This window comes from Hippoglossus stenolepis, chromosome 14 (assembly GCF_022539355.2).
Source record: "Hippoglossus stenolepis isolate QCI-W04-F060 chromosome 14, HSTE1.2, whole genome shotgun sequence".
Lineage (NCBI taxonomy): Eukaryota > Metazoa > Chordata > Actinopteri > Pleuronectiformes > Pleuronectidae > Hippoglossus > Hippoglossus stenolepis.
Window position 1 is genome coordinate 19,182,649 of NC_061496.1, and position 20,239 is coordinate 19,202,887.

The following is a 20,239-nucleotide window of genomic DNA, read 5'->3' on the forward strand; positions in this document are numbered from 1 at the left end:
TTTTGTTGTACCAATGAAAGTGATTTTCTTTAAAGTTGGTAAACAATGGAAAACAATGACTTGCATGCATAACTCTAACCACTGTTATTAACCATTTTCCTTTACCTGTTAAACAGAAATATTAAATGATCCTGATAAAGGACTGGTGTTGTTTACACTGAAAATCCTGCAGAGAGGAATATTATCATTTTGAAAACCAAATCAATGCTTTCAAAGGCACTAAAATGTTTTACAGAGGAAAACTGCTGGGTTAGATGATCATTCTTTGTGGGTTCATCGTGATTAGAAAACCTCTTCAGATTTCATGTTGTCATTTGATCCAGTAATTAATAAATATTAGTGTTGTTGCCAAATGTGACAAAAATGTGTGCGGACAGAAAGATGCACAATGTAGAGGTATGAGGTTAGAGAATCACATGGTGACTTCACATATGTACTGACTATTTGCCATACACACACACACACACATATACTAAGTTTATGCTTGCAGCTGTGAATATCCAATCTGTAAACACACACAAACACACGCGAATACTAAATACACAATCTTTACACTAACAGATAGGGTCAGGGTGAGGGTCAATTCATTTTATGCTCATGCTCATTAATGCCGCTGCACGCACACAAACACACACCAACATTATAGTTATCGACACAACACAACATGGTCCATTGAGTGGGCTCGCTGTTGTGACGAGCGCTGGTTCAATAGAAAGGTATCCATCTTTGCAGAAGGGCATGGAAATGTCAATGCCCCTCAGCCAGCCAAAGAAAGTCAATCATCCAGGGTCCCGCACAATGAAGGATGACAAACACAAAGCCATTTAGTGAAAAACCTTTGTCTCGCAAACATTTCCATTTCAAAGCCTCCATTTTACAGCATGTCATGTCAATTTATTTTTACATAATGTCGTCTGTGGTTTGGAGGCAATTAGGAGAATTCAAAAAGGGCTGACTAGATCTGTCACTGCTGTTGGTTGATAACAGGGCGGACCGGCACCCGCGGTGTTTGTTCGAGTGTGTTTCTGCATTGCCCTGCGTCACAGAAGGACTGATTGGGATAGTGCTCGAATGAATGTGTCACTGACAAAAAAAAATATGATCCTCTCGTGCCGCATTAATATTGTCCCTTCATGCCCTCCATACCGCCGTGTCAGATGTGAAGTCTGCGGGTGGCATTTACTGTTTCAAAGGTTCTCTGTGTAATTGGTCATACAGCTGTTTGGTCTGTACGGCTGGCATTTGTGCTTTTCTGTCTCAGTCAGGACAAACTCAAGACCTTATTGCTGCTTTTCACATGTCCATTCCTTCCATAAACGGAGGTTTGAAGAGACTGGAGGAAATTCAACATACAATGAGAATTTCTGTGCTCACCTACTATACTCTGCTTGTGTGAGTCTATTACTGTCAACACAATTCTGATGCATGTAACCGTAGACTGTATATATAGATGGACAATATGACACCAAACAGTGAAGTCCAGTTGTCCCGATCGTCCCTGGTGGTTGGTCACATTATAAGTAATAAATCCAGCCTCCTCCATGTTAGTGGATGGGACCAAACTAAAAAGTGGACTTTTGTAAATTTAGCTAGTTTTTATCACACTGATTAGTGCTCACATTTCTTACCTCTTACCATCTCTCTTTTAACTTCTCCGACAAGCTTATGTTTTCACCTCTGTCTATTTGTTGCTTTGTTTGTTTGTTTGTAAGTAATATTATGTAAAAACTACTTGATGGATTACCGTGAAACTTGGTGGAAGGATGCAGAATAGGTCATGGAAGAACCCAAACATTTTTAGTGCGGATCATTGGGCAAATCCAAGATATTTTTTCACATTCGTAACATTTGTTGACATCCTTCCTCCAAGTTTCCTTGCAATCCATCAAGTAGTTTTTGCGTAATCTTGATTACAAACAAACAAACGGACACATTTTGGGGGAGTCACAATTGACCAAAGTAATCGTGCCTGGGACATTTTACATTTCACACAGGCCTCACTCATTAAGAAGGGGGTGGGCCAAGACCATGTAGGAGACTTCCAGTGTATTGTTACGACACAATACCCAGGAAGCGCACCCAGTCGCTCAAGCATGACGTTTCTGACTTAGAGGAACTATAACAAAACGCGCAAGTGTTTTTTCCCCAGAGTTTTTGGGTTGGTAGACATGCCAGATACCCACATTAACCTGTAGAAGCACTAACAAAGTGGAATTTGCATGCTATGTCCCCTTTAACTTAAATCGAGAAAAAGTGAGACGCAGCACTGAATTTCACTGCCCTGCTCTTTCACACAGTCATTGGGGTTAACAAGCAAATGGCTGTAATCGTAACCCTCTCAATAGACATTTGTCGTACTTTTAGCATTCAGAATGGGCAGCCGACATCTTTACTTCCCCTCAACTGCACTCAGCTACACAGCAGGCACAGGAGCAGCAATCACTTAAAATCACAGTCAGAATGAGCCTCTTAAGACAACGACCACAGAGGAAATGTTAGCTATTTTTGTGTCAAAGCAAGATGTCGAGTTAAAAAATATCTTTGATGCTTCTCGCTTTGACGTTTCCTTTTATTTGATGTCGTGGGTGAATATTTATGAGTGTTTTGAAGGAGAGAATAGGGTATTTGCAAAACAGCTCACGGCTGCACAATCAAAAAGATGACCAGATGAAGTCAGATGGCAAAAATCATTTCATCTTAATAAGGAGAACTCTACTGATCCAGTATCCTAATGTTTAACATGTTTACAATGCCGTTTCCTTAACATTACATTTTACAGTTGATACAAAAAATAGATGTAAGATTGCGCAGCTTGTCATATTTGAAATGTCTTCAAGTACCTTATTAAACTCATGTGTTACTGCAAACGGTGTTACCAGGGCAAAAAAGCCCAAAAAATCATACATCTTATTTGAATATCACTGAGATAAGATAAGATCAACTTTGTTGATCCCATACAGAGTAAATGCAAGTATTATGACAGCAGATAGTCAGAATGAGGTAGACCAGAGAAGATGCAAAATAATAATATTAAATATAATAGTCAATCAAATAAAAAAGAATAAAATCAAAATACAGAGAATATAACATAATATACACCTCTCAATAAATAACTCTTGTTTAAGGAAAAGTTAACAAGCACAGTAACCAAAGACAGACCGAGCATACATACAAATTATTGGAAATTTTCAGCAGTACCAACACAGCAGTGATGTGCTAGTGTCCTGACACACCTTAGTGCTCCTCAGCATAACTGCAGCCAGAGGATAAAGCACCAGAGGTGTGGGCAGGTGTGGCTCAGAAGGAATAGTGGGTCGTCCACTAACCAGAAGGCTCCTCCATTCCACAGGCCAACTTGTCCTTGGGCAAGATACTGAGCCCAAGTGGGAGGAGCAGTAAATTACTGACAGAGCCGCTAAAAACTGTAAAAAAACAAAAACCTTCTCACGGTCAAAACATGTATGAAAAGACCCCAAATGAACACTGTAAGTGGACTTAGTGGAGCTAAGGCTCCCTGGGTGTCTGCCCCAGACTTGGTGGGGCTGCGTCCGTAGCCAGGTGTAATTTTTTCAATAAAACCATGTTGTTGCAATGGAAATAATGCTTTTCAGTTTTTTTTCAGTGTCTGCATAGACCTCTTACTGTGTAAGCAGTGAAACCAAAGCACTAAAAAACAAAAACACTGTATGACTAAGCATTTGTTTATATATCGCAAGTCATATCATCATCACAATATTCAACAAGGTTATCGCATATCACATGTTTTCCTAATATCGTGCAGCTCTATCACAGATACAGACCATTTACCGTCAGTCTTTCACTAAAGTATTAAATATTCACAATTAAATAAGAAAATGATGTTGAAAAACTCTGAATGAATGTGCTGGTGTCATTTGATTAGATTTGATTGACAGTGTCCAGACTACGTTTTAACCAGCAACATCAAATCCATTTAAAAAAGCCTTTATATTGTCATTTGTGTCAAATGTGGCCTTATAATTAATATATAGAACTCCCACGATTCTTTAATACTCACTTAGACTCTTCACATTTGATTTAAACAGAATATATTATATCAGGAGTTGAAGAGACCTCCACAAAATTGGCCACTATTAGCCAGGACTCTGCCTCATTATTTGAGCAGAGGATGTTCTTCACTTCCCAATTATTAATAGTAGAATAGACTGTTTCTAAAGTGGACTTTGTAATGTTAGAATCCTGCAGAGTTGAGTTTGACCTTTACAAAAAATCTGTTCCTATTTCACAATAGCTGCTGGATGGCAGCAGAAAGTTACAGAACTGCATATTCCCTCTCTTGAAACCATTTCATACTTTTTATGGCACAGTTACTAGACCACTAAAATAATATATCTTGTTTAAATGCATTGCCAAGCCCAGCAATCCGTCTCTCTGAGCCTTTATTACCCTCTGAGTGGACTCTCTCTGCTTGACTCCCTGGCAAAATCTACAAGGATTTATAGCCATGAAATTGCTGGTTGCATTTGAGGTGTTGTTTATAAAATGGAGAAAGAGCTGTTTACTTTTTATTTGGCCCCAGCATTTACAAACTCTGCGGCTTTGTTGAGAATTGAAAGAATGAATCTCAGAGTTGCAAAGTAGAGAAAGAAGCTGCAGAGTTGCCAGAGCCGGAAACAGAGGGACGGACGAGTGGGTCCTGGTTGATCCTGGGCTGGACACAGGTTTGGTGGAGCACACAGGTTATAAGAATTGAATCTGATCTATTGGACATGACAAATAAAGCCCAGAGGGGAACGGGGGGGGTGGCCCAGGGCCTTCTCCCACCTGTTTTCTGTTTGCTCTCTGTCTCTGCCCCTTCTTTCTGTCTCCCTTTTCAATTATTCATATCCTGGTTTTCGACACATGCCTGCAGTAAGTCTCCAGATATCCTGTCAGCTGACACCACCCACGCTTTGTCTGGCCGCGTTCTCGCCATCCTCCCCCATCTTCCTCTCCCTGTCTCCGTTCCCCCGTCCTCAAACTCGTCAGAGCCGGGGATAAACAACCCGAGCAGGTTACATATTTACATCTGTAATCAAGCATTCCTATTCAAACTATGTATTTTCCAATCAGCGGTGAATCACATTTAAACCTCTATTTCATATTCGAAACTCCTCTGCCATTATATTAGCTTCATCAACTTTCTCTCAGTGATTTGCTGCCACTCCTGACAGATCCAAATGACCGAAAGAAGCATAGTAGCATCACTAGCATGTTAGCTGCACCCAGCAATTACCACAGTGGCTGGCACCTGCTTATCCCCCCCCATCCGTTTCTCAGCCAGCAGATAAGTGGAGCACTGCTCTCCTCCACTCCCCTGGAGACTCCGCTAGTGCCCAGGCCTGATTTCGTTGTACCGGGGAGTGAGCCAGAGAGTGATTGACACACATACAAATGCACAAATACAGACCCACAAATGCACACACACGCTGCCACCTGCTTAAGTTGGATGGTTGTCTCATTAAGCCAGTTGGGCAGAGTGGAGACTGAGTGGACTTTGAGTGGATGTGGGCCTGCTGTGATTTGGCCCTCATCGCTCTGTTTGAGGAGAGCAAAGGGAGGTAGACGCATAGACACTGTTGGCACAGACATATGGAGCATAGCGATAGGAATAATGATATCTTCATGAAATCAGTTATAGCATGACAATGAAAGGTCCCTCCTCTACTCAAAACATGTTTTGGTTTTTGTTACTTAAAGATGTTTAATTCTTGAGCATTGAAACACTGTGACTTAATAAGTAGATGGACTTTAAGTTTAGGTCATATTGTTCCAGATGCATGTTTTTATTGTTACCAGATCAATATCAGATTTTTAACATTAACGTTTATTAATAAATTTATAATAAAAAAGTGATGTATTCAATACTAAGTAACATAATTGAATAGAATCAATTATAACAAAATCAGCATGTTGTGTGTAAAACTTTATCTTTGAATAAATATCAGACAAAATGAACAAATGATGAAGATGAGGATGATGAATATCCTGTAGAGTTTTTACACAAAAGATTGTATTTAAAATCTGTATAGATTTGTTTTTGTATATAAATACACAACAGAAACACTGGTTATGATGATACACTTAAATATGGTCAGGGTTTCCAATGAAATATCCAGACTCTGGCAACCTGCCACATTCTAATTTGTCACTCGACATAATGAACCAACATTTTTTTACACTTTCTCATAACGTTAAAGATCTTAACTTGGTGTGTGCCGCGCTGTTGACGGTGTGCTCGCTCGCGCTGTGGTCCTGTCACTCTGAATCTGTTGCTCTCGAGAGTGACCTTCGTTACAACCATAGATTGAATTGATTCTGTGAAATGCTGATGGTGAGAAAAACGCTGTTCTGCAGATGACATTTTATTATTGGAAAAACATATGTTTCCCTGTTTATGCAGTATGTCTGTTTGATCTCTGGTGGACAAACTATGGACACCTGATCAAGTGATGCATCAGCATGGACACTTATTGACGCAGCTCTGTTTTCTATCAGTGTTGTTGTAGACAGGACACATGAGCGTTACCTTCACCACACTCAAACCCGGAGCTACTGTTTCTTTCAGCTGCTAATCAACATCTCCATCTCATCAAGCTCTTAGAGGTTTGCAGAAAATCTCATTAAAAACTGTGAGTTTTTGCCCCAAGGCTACGAAACTGGTTCTGAGAAACTAAGAATGCTAATCTTTAGAAGTTAAATGTCTTTCTGAATACACGTTTTCAAAGGGGACAGCACATTGAAGATTGGTTTGGTCTATATATATATATTCATTTGTACCATTTGTGTTTAAATTTCTTCAGATATCTGTGAACTTGAACTTGAATTGCCCACAGTGGCACCATGTTGTCATCACGGATAATACCACTGTATCTACCTGCCTATTGTGGCCACTGTATAGCGGATGGTCCGAGCTGTACTCTTCTGACCCCAGTGCTCCTGAAATGCGAGGGGTGGTCCGACTCTTTACCCCTGTGCTGCAGGACTTAATGAGGCCAGATGCTGGCTCATATTAGTCCCAGTAGCTTTTTCTTTCTCTTTTTTTCAAACAGCTGTACTGACAACCTGCTCGTCTGTTGGTTCACAGCGAGTGCAAGGGGAGGGATATTTTCACTGTCTATCGTTCATCATGCCGAATATTTCAATTACACCACAGAGGTTCATTCGGGGATCTGTTCTCATGTTGTCACATTTAATATCAGACTATTGTGTCACATCATTCGCTCCAGTCTCTAGCTGCACCTGTGGTCTGCACCAGAAATAATAGGATTTTGAATATCTGGGGAAATCATGTGTTTTGTCTGCCTGATTTAAAATATATCAATAGCAATAATATCAAACTGAATTTTTATAGAGACACTAAATACAAATATTCACGCACACATGTCATCACACCTTTTAACTTCCTCAGACTAGTTTGACTGACTTGGTTGGACTAAAATACAGCGACACTGTAACACTCTGGTACCCTTTTTCACCAAAGGCAGTTCCAGAACCAGTTTGGATCCAATGCCTGATGTGGAACCAGTTGTTTGTGTCTCTACAGCCAAAGAACTGGTTCCAAAAAGATGGTTTCAGAGTCGCGAGCGGGAGAGGGGCGAGGGAGCAGAGGGGCTGAATAAAAGAATGAATGCGCCTCTATAAAAAAATATTTTACTCAATGATTAAACATATCGATCATTATGTGAGGATCAGTGTTCATAACCTGGTGGTGGTTAGAAACAAACCATCATTTAAACTGTAGCGGGTCAGAGATGTCAGCTGAGTCAGTGTGTGCATCAATAATATATAATGCCAGTTTGTGGTTTCATTTATACACTTGAGACTTAGAGACGTAGACTCTGACGTATTTGGTGACGTAATGGCGCGGCTCTAAGGCGGCTCTAGCCCATGGAAAAGCAAACTGGTTCTTAAAAGGTTTGCAAATTGAACATAATCTGGACCAGCAGCACTAACACTCGGATCACTTTGGTGGAAAGTAGCTCAGTATTCTCTTGTTAGAGAGGAGTAGACCATGGACCAGTCCTTGATGTATCCGTTAATTGGTTTGACCAGTCTTTCCTCCAAATAATGTGGCTAACAAAAAAAAAAAAATGTTTATTGATTGTCACACCTCTACTCCTGCCCCCTGTGTGATGAAGGCTGAACCAGTGGCAGCAGTGTAGCAAACGTATTCGGTCCTGGATTAGAAGCCTAATTTTGATGCAGATAAGAGAGGCTCCTGCAGCGATTTAGTTTTGCACTTGAGGACATTACCATTGTAAGAACAATACAGTAAAAAAATGGAGGCATTCGAGGTTGAGATGTACCGTTCTGTCTCCTATTGCTCTTTTTTCATACCGAACCGTCCACTTTTTAATGCACACAACATTTCATTCTGAGGCCAAAGCTGTGTTGACCCTGATGACACCACGATGACATCATCTGCGGTATTTCTATTAGCAAGCTCCTTTCAAACAACTGAAGATCTTATGTTTGTGACATTTGAACTAAACTTCATGTGTAAAATAAGTGGACATTTAAAGCTTAATAGAGATCAAGTTTTTGATTATCCTGTCCCGTAAAAGTCGGACATGTTGATATCACATTATTTTAACCAAACTAGTTTCTTGTTGTCGTGTTCTTTGCTGTTTTCTCTCTGGCTCTGCCTGCTTTCTTATTTCTCTTTTTTTATATTCTTCTTATTCCACCCCATCATGAGTCAGACAGTTATACATGGATATATGATATACGACACACTAAACCAACACACCATCTCATTCCACCTCCTCCGGAGCCTTTAATATCAGTCAGCAGAGCCGCAGCAATGAAGCTGCCACACTGTTTTATCCAAACAGGCCTGAAATGACGTCTTCCTGCAAAGCTCCTGTAATCCAACCCTGAAACCTGCCAGCTCCTCAGATTCATAGCATCATATTACCTCTCCTCTCTCTTTTTCTTCCTCCAACCTTGTTTTCATCACCTCTCCTCACATCTTCCCTCACTCTTTCGCTTTCAGACTTTCGCCTGACTCCCTCTTCTCCACCCGCCCTCTCCCTCCCCTCTCATGCCGTGACCTCTTGCCTAAGCTCCAGGGACTCGCTCAGTTTTTGTGATGCTGGAGGATTGTGGGATACCAGCTGCAGTTTTAATGATTTTGCCCCCAGGCTCAGATCAGCCAGAGAAACACAGTGACCAATTTTTGACCAAATGAGTAATCTCACCACTGCAACGCCTCTGCAAAATGCATGTGTGGATTAGCATTTTTAGACTTAATTTTGACACTGCATTGAAAGGGATGTGGGATGTCCACAATCACACACACACTGGCACTTGTTTTTTGTGGCTCCTAGCAAAGAGTGTTGATTTTTTAAAGATGGAAGCTCATCCTCCATCTCATCTTTAAGCCTCCTCGCCTACTCTCATGGCTCGGGTTTGATGGCGGGGAGAGCTGCAGCACGTCCCTGTAAACATCCCGCAATTAGCATCATGCGCTTCAGTGCGTCCCAAACCGATCACTGATGAAGCCCAATCAATTCACTTTAATTATAACTCTCTCAAAAACACTTATAATCTCTGCAAAAGTTGGATCTCTCCTGGGTTTGTTCAGTAACGAGCTGTAGCAGATATTTTAAATAGTGTTCCTTTGGAAAGTGCTGTTGGTGCGTGTGTGTGTGTGTGTTTGTATCTAACCCAAGCCGCACCCTCTCTTTTTCTCTTTCTCCCTCCAGACATTGACGACTGCCAGTCTAATCCATGCCAGAATGGAGGAACCTGCATCGATGAGATCAACTCCTTTGTGTGTCTTTGTCTGCCCAGCTACGGAGGAGCTACTTGTGAGAAAGGTAACCATGTGGATAAATAAACACTCCTTTGCTGTTTCACTCATCGATTCACTTCCTGAAGGAGTGTGTACTGAGCGGAGGCAGAGTGGAGCAAGAGGAAGAAGTAGCACAAGAAGTATAATGACGGAGGAGGAGAAAAAAAGAGGAGATGGGGAAAAATGGGTAAAGAATTAAGACAAAGAGGGTGGAGAAGCAATGTGAGGTGAGCAGATGGAGGTAGTAGGATGAATATGAGGAGGGGGGGGAAAGGGAGGGATAGAGGTATGGATGCAGTCCAGAGTTCAGAAGTGGAGCGAAAACAAGGCGGCTGAGAAAGACAGAGTTAATGAGGATGTTTAAACAGACAGTAGAGAATGAGGATGTGAATGTAGACAAAGAGGTGGAGGAGGAGACGGTGGATGCGTGGGGGGCTCTGTGGAATAATGTATCGGCTTCATACAGAACACCTGCGTCCAGCTGGTTCTGTCTCTCATTATGGGAATTCCCCTGTGAGAAGAGCGAGGTGAAGGAGGCTCTTTCACTTAATGCACGTTCCATGAAAACACGGCTGACGAGTCAGAGCAGAACAACACTGAGGGACAACTGAAGCTGTTGTGGAAATTAGGTTTGGTTGTTTCTTCAGCGTGATCGTTTGTAAGAACCTGATCAGTTTAATCAGATTCCCGCCTGGAGTTTGTTTCCCCATGTAGCCAAGATTTGTATATTTCCTTCTGATCACTGCAGGTTAAAGTAAACAAGGTGAAAACAGAGAGAATGGTAAGAAAAATAAATAAGGAATGAAACTAGATATAATGTGTCAGCCTCCCTCAAAGTAAATCTTAAGATTCATTAATTATGCCTTTGGATCCAGGAGTGAAACTCCAGTGAGCAGAGGTTTTCCTTGCTGCTTATTTGCACAAAAACAAAAATGTTTCTTTAATCTCGTAATATTATTAGTTTTTTCTAATTAAGTTTATCCTCATAAATTTATGAATTTTTCTCATTAAATTATTTAAATATTATGATTTATTTTTCATTAAATTACAAGGTTTTTGACTTAATATTCAGACTTTTTTTCCTCATTAAATTACAACTTTATTCTAACAATACTCTATCATAAAAACTGAAATTAATCACTGAGTCAAAACAGTGACTTTATCATGTAGAATGAAACAGAAGCTTTCAAACTGTGTGGATTGTAATGGAGGCATAGAAGGAGTCATAACTTGTCACATCTGAGCACAACGACGTCGTGACACAGATATTTTTAGATTCAACGTGGCCTACACTTTCTAAGTATATCATTATCTCCCTTATGTCCTTCACGAATAAACATCCATGAATCCGCTCAGACTTCACAGTTGAAAGAAGCACCTTGCAGTTCCAGAAACTGCCTGCGAATCGTCACATTTTTAGGTTTGCTTTATTATTAAAGATTCCCGGAGCTAGTTTCTCTAACAGGAACGGCTCATTGGGTGATTCAGCATTATTTGAATTTGACGTATTTGAGGGGACACAGTTGTCACAAACTTTCCGGGTGGTTGTGTTTCATAAGCCCCGCCTCCTCAATCTTAATAGATTGGTCATGGTAGAGGGTTAACTCGAACACTTTACGCATATTCAGATTCAAAACAAGGATTTTTTAGTTCTGATCTGTTTTTTTTAAATAAATGGTCTCTTGCACGTCCCACCACTTCATGGAGGCACAACATGAAGTTGCTGGAGTGTCCCTTTAATCTTACAGCGCTCCAGATTAACTCTTTGGTGCCCTTTTTGATTTTTCACCACAGCAAACGTCACTTTGGTTTCTTACTTTTGTGATTTCCCTGTGGTTGCCTCTTCAATATTCATGCCCCTCCTGCGGTACAGTTCATGAATAAATAAACAAACAAAAGTACAGCGCTGAACGTACAGTATCAGAATTTGGAGAGATGTTTAAATGTGCTTCACTTTAAGGCACTTTCAACTTAAATGTACAGCATCTATAAATCAGGGATGGTCTTTGTGAAATGTGTTTTTTCTCTCTTATTTCCTCAGCCCCAAACACACACAGTCATTGGGATAATGCATTCCATAGCCCCTTACCCTAACCTTAACCATCCAAACTAAATGCCTAACCCTAACCTAAATCTAACTCCAAAACCAAGTCTTTATCCTGAAACAGCCGTTAAAAGTGGGTCAGAAAGTGAGGATCGCCCAAAATGTCCTCACTCCGTAGGTTGTGCTCAAAACGGTCCTCACAAAGATAGCTCTGCAAGCACACACACATACACCACTACAGCATGCCTGACATGCACTGGAGCCTCCGCATGTCTCCTCCCCTGCTGCGCTGCTGCCTTCATGGCTGATTGAGAGCAGCAGGTCTGATTGTGTAGATCTAAAGTGTCTGTTTCCCTGTCGCTTTTATCTCTCACTGCTCTGCGTTTGCAGAAATACAGGATTCGGCAGTGGAAAGTACAATTCGCAACAGGCGTCGCTTTGCCATTTCACCGTGATCTCAGTTTGATATCCAGAGGGAGGTCTGAGCTGCGACATGAACGCTGGAAATGAACTCATTCGCTCCACCGAAGCTTTCATCCATTTAAATGTCATCCAATTGGTCTCTGTCGCTAAAGTGGTCCGGTTCTCTCTGTCTCATTTGCTGTGGGTACTCAAGCTGTGTGTGTGTGTGTGTCTGTGTGTGTTTGTTTGTGCATGTTCAGGTGTATGTATTGTGAGCTAGCAGCCTCGGATGCTGGGTAGATATGGTCCGCTGCTGGTTCGCTCTGTTACCATGGTGATCCCATCTGAGAGTCAATAATAGTAAGTTGACAAGGGCTGGATGTAGTGAGAGAGAAGGAAATGGTTGGTTACTCTGAACTTTTTACAATTACAGTTGGTATAACAACTTATTGTTTGTGTTGTTGTTAATGAGGTTCGATCTCTGTCTGCACTGCTTTATGTAACCAGTGCAGTGCCCGTTCTTTACATTTCAGACCGACAGATATTTCTGACTGACAGATGAAACACTCTTAATGATCTGTATTATCTTACCATTCCATATTATGAATAATACGTGTGTATTATAATTTTAAGAATCCTTGCTTCTTTGATACACTCCAGAGCTTTTTCAGAATTTCTCCCTGTCATTAGTGAGTCCTCCTCAAACTGTTCTGCAAAATACTGTCACTTGTTATTGTTTGTGTGCTGGACGTTTTGTGCAGAGCTTTCTATGATGCAGGGTTAAGTAAGAACACTCTGTGTTCATCCTACCTGGTTTATCTGCAGTGAAGATTTTACAGTCAAAGTTTTTCATAAAATTAAACAGAATTTGCTTTTATTAAAGGGTCCGGTTTATGAATATGTTTGAATAATTTACTTAACTGCTGTTATTTCTTTACATTGCATGTTGACTATTTCAGAAGTCAATCGACACAATCTTCAGAACCAACTGCACAACTTTCCTAGTTAAAAGCTCTGTAATTCAGCGCAATACAAAGCATTGCTTCAACGAAACAAATCTTGTGCTTTTACTTTAAGACAAATTGCTTAAGATGAAGTGATTCTATGAATGTTGATATCATGGTGGTTACAATAAACATGCCAAGTCTGAAGCCACATGAGGTGCATTCCATAAACATACAGACACACATTTGTGGAAGGAGTTGGTGGATTCAGCCCCCATGCAAAACAGCTCAATCTGTGCTTTTGCAGATTTTTTCTTTAAATTGTCTGGTTCATTAATGAATGGATATTTGTTTTAAAGAATAGGCACTAGCAGAGGCATCACTCAGTTGTTTCACTCTCATCTCGTCCCAGCTCTGAAACTCACTGTTGGGTCCTTCCTGCTGGTTTATTTTTTATTTTTTGGTTTGCTGCCTAATCAGCGGAGGCGGAAGCCAAATTTTACTCAGCCTGACTGAAAAGAAAAAAATTGTGAAAAAGACAGAAACTGTATTTTCCCCCATCGTTCATCGCGCCGCAACTTTTTTTTCTCTTCGGCCTTTCTAGGGAGAAAAGCCACATCACATTCACAAGTGTGTGTGGAATTGTTATTTTGCTATTCCACTGTTTCATGTTGCCTTCCTCTTTTTTTCTTTTCTCTCACCACCTTTCTGCTGTCACTCGCTGCATCTTTGTGTGCCTCTCATCTCTGCTGCACAGCAGGAGGCTTCGTCACACTCTGTGACTGTGTTCCTGTTTCGCTGTGTGCGTGTGCGTGTGTGTGTGTGTGTGTGTGTGTGTGTGATACCTCTGCAAAGTTAAAGATCTTTTAGTCACAGACGTTCACACACAGAGACACACACACGCAGATGCATATGTTGTAACTTAAAAAAGACCCGTGTTGCATCTTACATGTCTTAGCCGCCTAACCTCAACCAAATCTCAACCATACTCTGATCTCAGAACCAAACCTTAGCCGTCAAACGTCCCTTTGAAGAAAATAAGGACCAGAAAAAATCACTTCAAGGCCCCAAAACTCTTTATTTCTGTTTCTCTTTTTCCTGCCACACAAACAAACAAATCTCCTTCTACCTACCCATGTACCTTTCCCAAATATCAAAAGATTTCTTTCCTGTCTGTTTATTCAGCAGCATCTCGGATGGCAGTCTCACACTACGACTCCGAGCAGACAAATTAAAGTGCTGTGCAACAACTCTTAGTTACAGAACAACCAACCAAGAATAATCGTATCCACAGGAAATGTGTTCTCTCTCTCACTCTCTGTGTTTCCTAGCAGAACAAATATACAAATTGGAAACAAAAAGCCTGTGTTAAAGGAGTATGTAACTAATTAATGCCACGGTGTTTGGCTGCTGCCTGGTTTTCTTTGAGGAATGTGTTTGCTGCTGCTCTAAACTCACAGAGGAGGACAGCACGGAGTGACTCACTCTTCATCCATCTTCTCACACCCCTCTTCTGTTCCCCCGCCCTGGTTCCATACGTCAAACCATTTATTATTTGAAGACATGCAAAATCCCCCAGTAGAGCCGGACAGCTGCTAGGCCTGCTGGTCAAGCAGAGGCAAACACACAGGTGAGCGTGTCCATCAGGAGGGACTTACATTTGACAGCTGAACACCCATTTGTGAAGTCAGCGAGATGAAAAAAGGTGTGGAAGCCAATGCGTATTATAATAATAATAATAATAATAATAATAATAATAATAGGCCTAACTTAAATTCAGCAGGGTTTACAAAGTGCATTGATAAAGCAGAGACAGGATACTGAGGGGCAATCGCAAAAATGCACTCGATCTGAATAACTAATAATGAAGAAAAGCAATAAGAAGACAGCATCATGTAAAAACAGTTATTACAAATAAAAAGAATAGGAACAATAAATAGAAGATGACAGCATAACAAAGAAGCAAAGAAACATAAAAAGATTAACATAAGAATTCCCCCGTGCAGGGTCTGGACGCTGGTGGTGGTTGATGGTGGGAGTGATGCACTGGAGGAGATTGGGTGGAGGCGGGTCACAGTTGATCACTGAAATGACAGCTGACCATGAGAAAGACCCTGTTAAGACCTGGTAGTAACATCTGTCCTGAGTGAACCGATCAAAGTTATTTGCATCTTAAGATCTGATCACTCAAACCCCAGTGGGAGGCTGTCTGAGTCGCATGTGGCCTCATTCTTTTCACTGTGTGAACATAAATGCATCCTGGGCCACATATGAAGGACCACCTACTCAGTGGTGATGTCTCTGACCCGCCACAATATCAACAGTGATCAGACACTTTTCCTCAACAGGTCAAATCTTTCTTCAGAGCAGAGCTGCCAGAGAGAAGAAAGCATTTGGCAGCAACGTATGATTGGCTGAATGAGGTTCTGGCGGAATCTGATTGGACCATTGAAAAGACCCACAGTCAGCGGATTAAGAAGCAGGAAGAAGGGGAGATGGAGACGTAGATATACAGTATATATATATAGAGAGAGAGGGAGAGAAAGGAGGTGAAAGACAAAAAGAACTGCGAATAATTGTCTCAGAGAAAGTCTTCCTGATTTAACATTCATGACGATGACGAGACAATGAGTTCACCCCAAAAGTGTGTTTGTGAACACAGCGTCTAAACCCAGTTCAAGTTCAATCGTTCTAGGCTGGAAGCACTGCATTTTCAAATACACTCAACATACACACACACACACGTGTACAGACAGGAAAAACAAATACAAGACAGCATCACAGAGAACAAAGTAGAGCAGAACTTTTCCCCCTGAAAGAGGACGACGGGTGAATCTGGGGCAGACGGATGCAGAGACTTTTGAGCACACGGATGTAAACAGCAACAGCAGTGTTGCAGATTGGAGGCAGGCAGCAGATGATGAAGTGAAGCCTACACACTGAGACTAATGACGAGGAGAGCAGACTGAGCTGACTAACAGTGGTGGGAAGTGTAACAGAAAGTACCAGATGCACTTCTTCTCCCGTCACGTCTGTCATCGCACTCGTTCTATCACACATAGGCTTTCATAGTCTGCTCAGGTGATGTCACTTGCATCAGAAGTGGCTGGAACTAAAAACTTGCAGTTTAAAAAATGACTAAAAAGTCTGAGGGAAAAATAAACTATCTCAGCAGACTTCTGTAGCCCACTGCACATCTAAGCTTGAAGCCTGCAGCTTGAGGCAGTGGCTGATTCTACACATCTGAACATACATCCTGCAGCAATGCCCTTTAAAATAAAGATGAATGAACCTTATGGTTAAGGTTTGGTTTGGTAAAGGCATGAGAACAACTTCAGAAAAGATCTTAGTTTGGATGAAATTAACTATTTTGATAAAACCTCTGCACATACATCCGATCATTACAGTCATTAGACCTGGTCAGATTAAAATAGGTTGAAAGTGTAAAGCTGAAACTCACATATATCTGTGAGTTGAGTTAAAAAGTAATCTTTTGTTAAAGTTCGAGGACCTTCCTCATTTATGTTTACAATATCAAACATGTGGTGAGAGTCTGGGAACAAATGATTTAATGCTGGAAATAAAAAACGTGCGACTTGCCGTTGGAAATGGGAAACAAACTGAAACATCATCCACCCTGAGCCTCGCTCTATCTCACTTCCTCCTTTGTTCCCATCATAATAACAGGGCACTGCCGCATGAATGTAAACTTGCTTGCTGAGCACTTGCTAAATTCACTGGTTCTGACCGTTCTTCTAGGGAGGGCAGGCTGGACTGAAACAATGGTAGTTAAGTTGGATTGTGAATAATGTCGGCACCAGGCTTTCACAAGGATAAAGAAAACATTGATAACAGATGATATCTCTGGTTTTGCGGCATGAGTCCCACAATGTTATAGTGGTGCAATGCTTAATTGGTGCAGTACCCGTTTAACCGTATTGTAGTTGTCATAAAGGCAGATTTTGAAATGTGTTTAAAGGAGGAATTTAAAATATGTTTGCATTGAAAGGTTAAAAAAATCAAATATGTCACTCAAATTCCTAATTTTCTATTATTGACGGTTTATAGTCTTGGGTTTTTAATGAAATAGTGTAAATTAATGTTTTACAATAAATCTAAGTCGAAGAGGGACTAAAAAATAAAGATAGAATGAAACAAAATAAAGTTTTGAACATTATGCTGTTATGATAACATTTTGGGTTTTAGATCTGTATTATTTCTTGAGGTAAATTTGAGGTAAGAGACAAGATCAATGTGAATGTAGGTATACTATAGTTTAAATGATTTGACCAAAGTTATGCGTATGTCCTTATTTTGACCTCTTACCTGAAAGACAGCTGCAGTTCTCTACTGATCTGGTCCAAACAATCGCAGGTCATCCCAGCCCTCATGTCATTGACTCTGTGTCTAACGTTTCTTGAGGTTTTATTGGGCAATTAGATCTGTCTCTCTAAGCTATTTACTCTGTACTCTCTTTTTAATCGACAGTACTCCGAGCACTTTGGCTGAACTTTGCCGTTTGATGTTACTTCCTAGTTCTTTATTTATTTGTTTGTTTTTTTCATCTTTATCTTTATTGTTGTTGGAGTGATTGTGTGACTCAGCATCTGCCTCTCTCGGAGTCCACAGAAAGGCTCAGGAGGAAGCCATCGGGAGTTCGCCAACTTTGCTTAATTTCTTATGCTTTGTCCCAGACTGCACCGCCGCCGTCCAAACCGGTGACTCAGCAGAAAGCTCGGCTCAAAATTAATTTCTGTGCGTCCTCCGGGTATTTAGAAGCCATTAATGCTAATGAAGATTCATGCATCCTAATAACATGTCGAGGGGGACACGAGACTGAGAAGCGAGGGAGACGGATCTTCTGGTTTTACCTCGCCCCTGAAGTTTCACGGGAGTACGTTGAATGCCGAAAAACAGGCAGGTACACGTGTTATATATCCCTGAAGTTTTGCCTAAGTCTGGCAGAGGCTGCAGCAAACCATCACTTTCTCTCCGAGCCGATGAGCTTGGAGAGATGAGGGGGGGTAATTCATTCTCATTCAAGGTGCTTAATTAGACAATGTTCCTGAAAATGCCGTCATTCTCTCCTCCTGATTGGAAGGAAGTTCAGTCGGCAGAGAAAGACGCAGTGAAGAAAACGAAGAGGAAGCATCAGAGCAGGTGTTATAATAGATGAAAAGAAAGCGAGAAAGAGATGGAGGGAGAGAGAGAAAGGGAGGAGGGTGTGTGTTCCTCTGCTGTGCAATAATGAACGTTTCAGATGGAGAGGTGTAAAGGAGCACTTTGAGCTCCGCTAGAGGTTTAGTAGCTTTTGTTCTTCTTCGTGCTCATATTTCCAGGAATGATTGTATAAGTCCTCAAACAACAGAAGCCTGGCTCTTACTGTTGCACTCCCTTTTGTCTTTCATTGGCTGGCATCCCGCAGTTGATTTCCTCCACAGGAACTTTTCCATCGAACTTTCTTGGAGCTCATTGTGCACCTTGTTCCAGTTAAGTTTCCTGCTTGCTCCTGTGGCATTACTCTCTATTGACCCTGTATCTCTGCATTTGTTCAAGTTTGCAAAAAGACAATGGCTGCTTGTATCAATATGATGTATGAAAGTGCGTCTGACTTCCTAACTAGTCTCAAAAAGATCACAGAGAAAGAGCACAACATAAAAATGCACTTTACTTAAGTTTTAATGAGATTATGTCTCAAAAAAAAGGAAGCAGAAAACTCCCAGTGGAGTTTTTCTTACAATGGTGGATCTATAATTAAAGGAAAAACCAACATAAGGTTTCTTTGTAAGGTGTTGGGCCATCGCAAGCTGCCAGAACAGCTTCAATGCGCTTTGACATACAAGTCTCTGAACTCTACTGCAGAGGTAAACACCATTCTTCCTAAAGACGTAGCCTCATTTGGTATTTGAACTGGTGCAGTGCCTGTTCTTAAGAGCGGCTGCTGGACTCAGGCCACAGAACTGTAAAGCTGTGTCACCCCTGCTGCACAAAGAGCTGCTCATCTGTTTATTCAAAGTTCAGTGAAGCTTGACTCATGAACTGGAGAATCAGTCGCCAATCGCCGTGTGTGAAATCTTCAAAGATACAATTTGACGAGGTCACTGACACGTCGCCGAATCTGACTAGATTTCTAACGGGCTAAATATCTAGACAAACTAGGAGACAACAACTACAGCCAATCAGAGCGCAGGACGGTGAGTTGGCTCCTAACTTTTGCTAAAAACTATAAAACTATTGTTTTTATGCAAAGTACTAGCAGAGAGAGTCAGCAGAAGCTCCAGTGGCTCTCACTCTGGCCTTTGTGTTAACATACACCTCCTCCGGAGAAACAGTGGAGGACCTCTGGAGTTCAGTTCATGTCTGAAGGCAGCTCTTGAAAGTTGTGTAGTCTGTACTTGGCATTAGCGGCCTTGCAAATTTGTCAAGAATTATTCATGTGAGCATATTACATTTTTTCCGTAAACTTTTTCTTTGAAGACCAGTGTCCCTCCTATATATGTGCCTGTAGAATGCTTGTTCTTGCCGACACAGTCTGATCCCATTGACATTCTCAAACATCTGAGAAAGAGTTGCTTTTCTGCTTTTCCTTTTATGTCGCACTTACGCTCATCAAATGTGAGCGGTTGACCACATTTTCTGGCTTGATTAACTCATGTCTTTCCCACCGCTCTAAATGCAGATTTCACTTCGGTCTCTGTTATTGACACACGCTGCTCAGTGGAGCTTTTGTGAGTGAACCCTCTGCCATGCATGCCCCAACAAGGAACCCATTTTCAAAGTCACTTAGATCTTTTCCGTCTGCAATCTTGCTACAAACTCAGAATCCACTGTGGCTGCTCTAAACATGCCACAGCGCACGACTGGAAGCATCTGCATTCGTTATGTTTCTCCGCTCATTTATTTATTTTTCCATTCATTTATCAGCAGTCTGTAGCTGACGAGTGTTTTCCCTCTTTCTGACCACCTCTGCGTGTCACAAACCTTGGACAGTGTTAAAGCAGTTATTCACGAAAGACGAATCCTTTTTTGGTC

General features: G+C 41.2%; 1 protein-coding gene across 1 annotated transcript in view; it reads left to right on the forward strand.

The window, feature by feature from the left end:
- Positions 1-20,239, forward strand: part of ncanb (neurocan b) — a 153,554-nt gene that overhangs the window by 102,186 nt on the left and 31,129 nt on the right. The window contains exon 11 of the mRNA XM_047343242.1: positions 9,729-9,842. Coding sequence (XP_047199198.1) covers positions 9,729-9,842 — 114 coding nt within the window. The remainder of the gene's footprint in view (positions 1-9,728; positions 9,843-20,239) is intronic.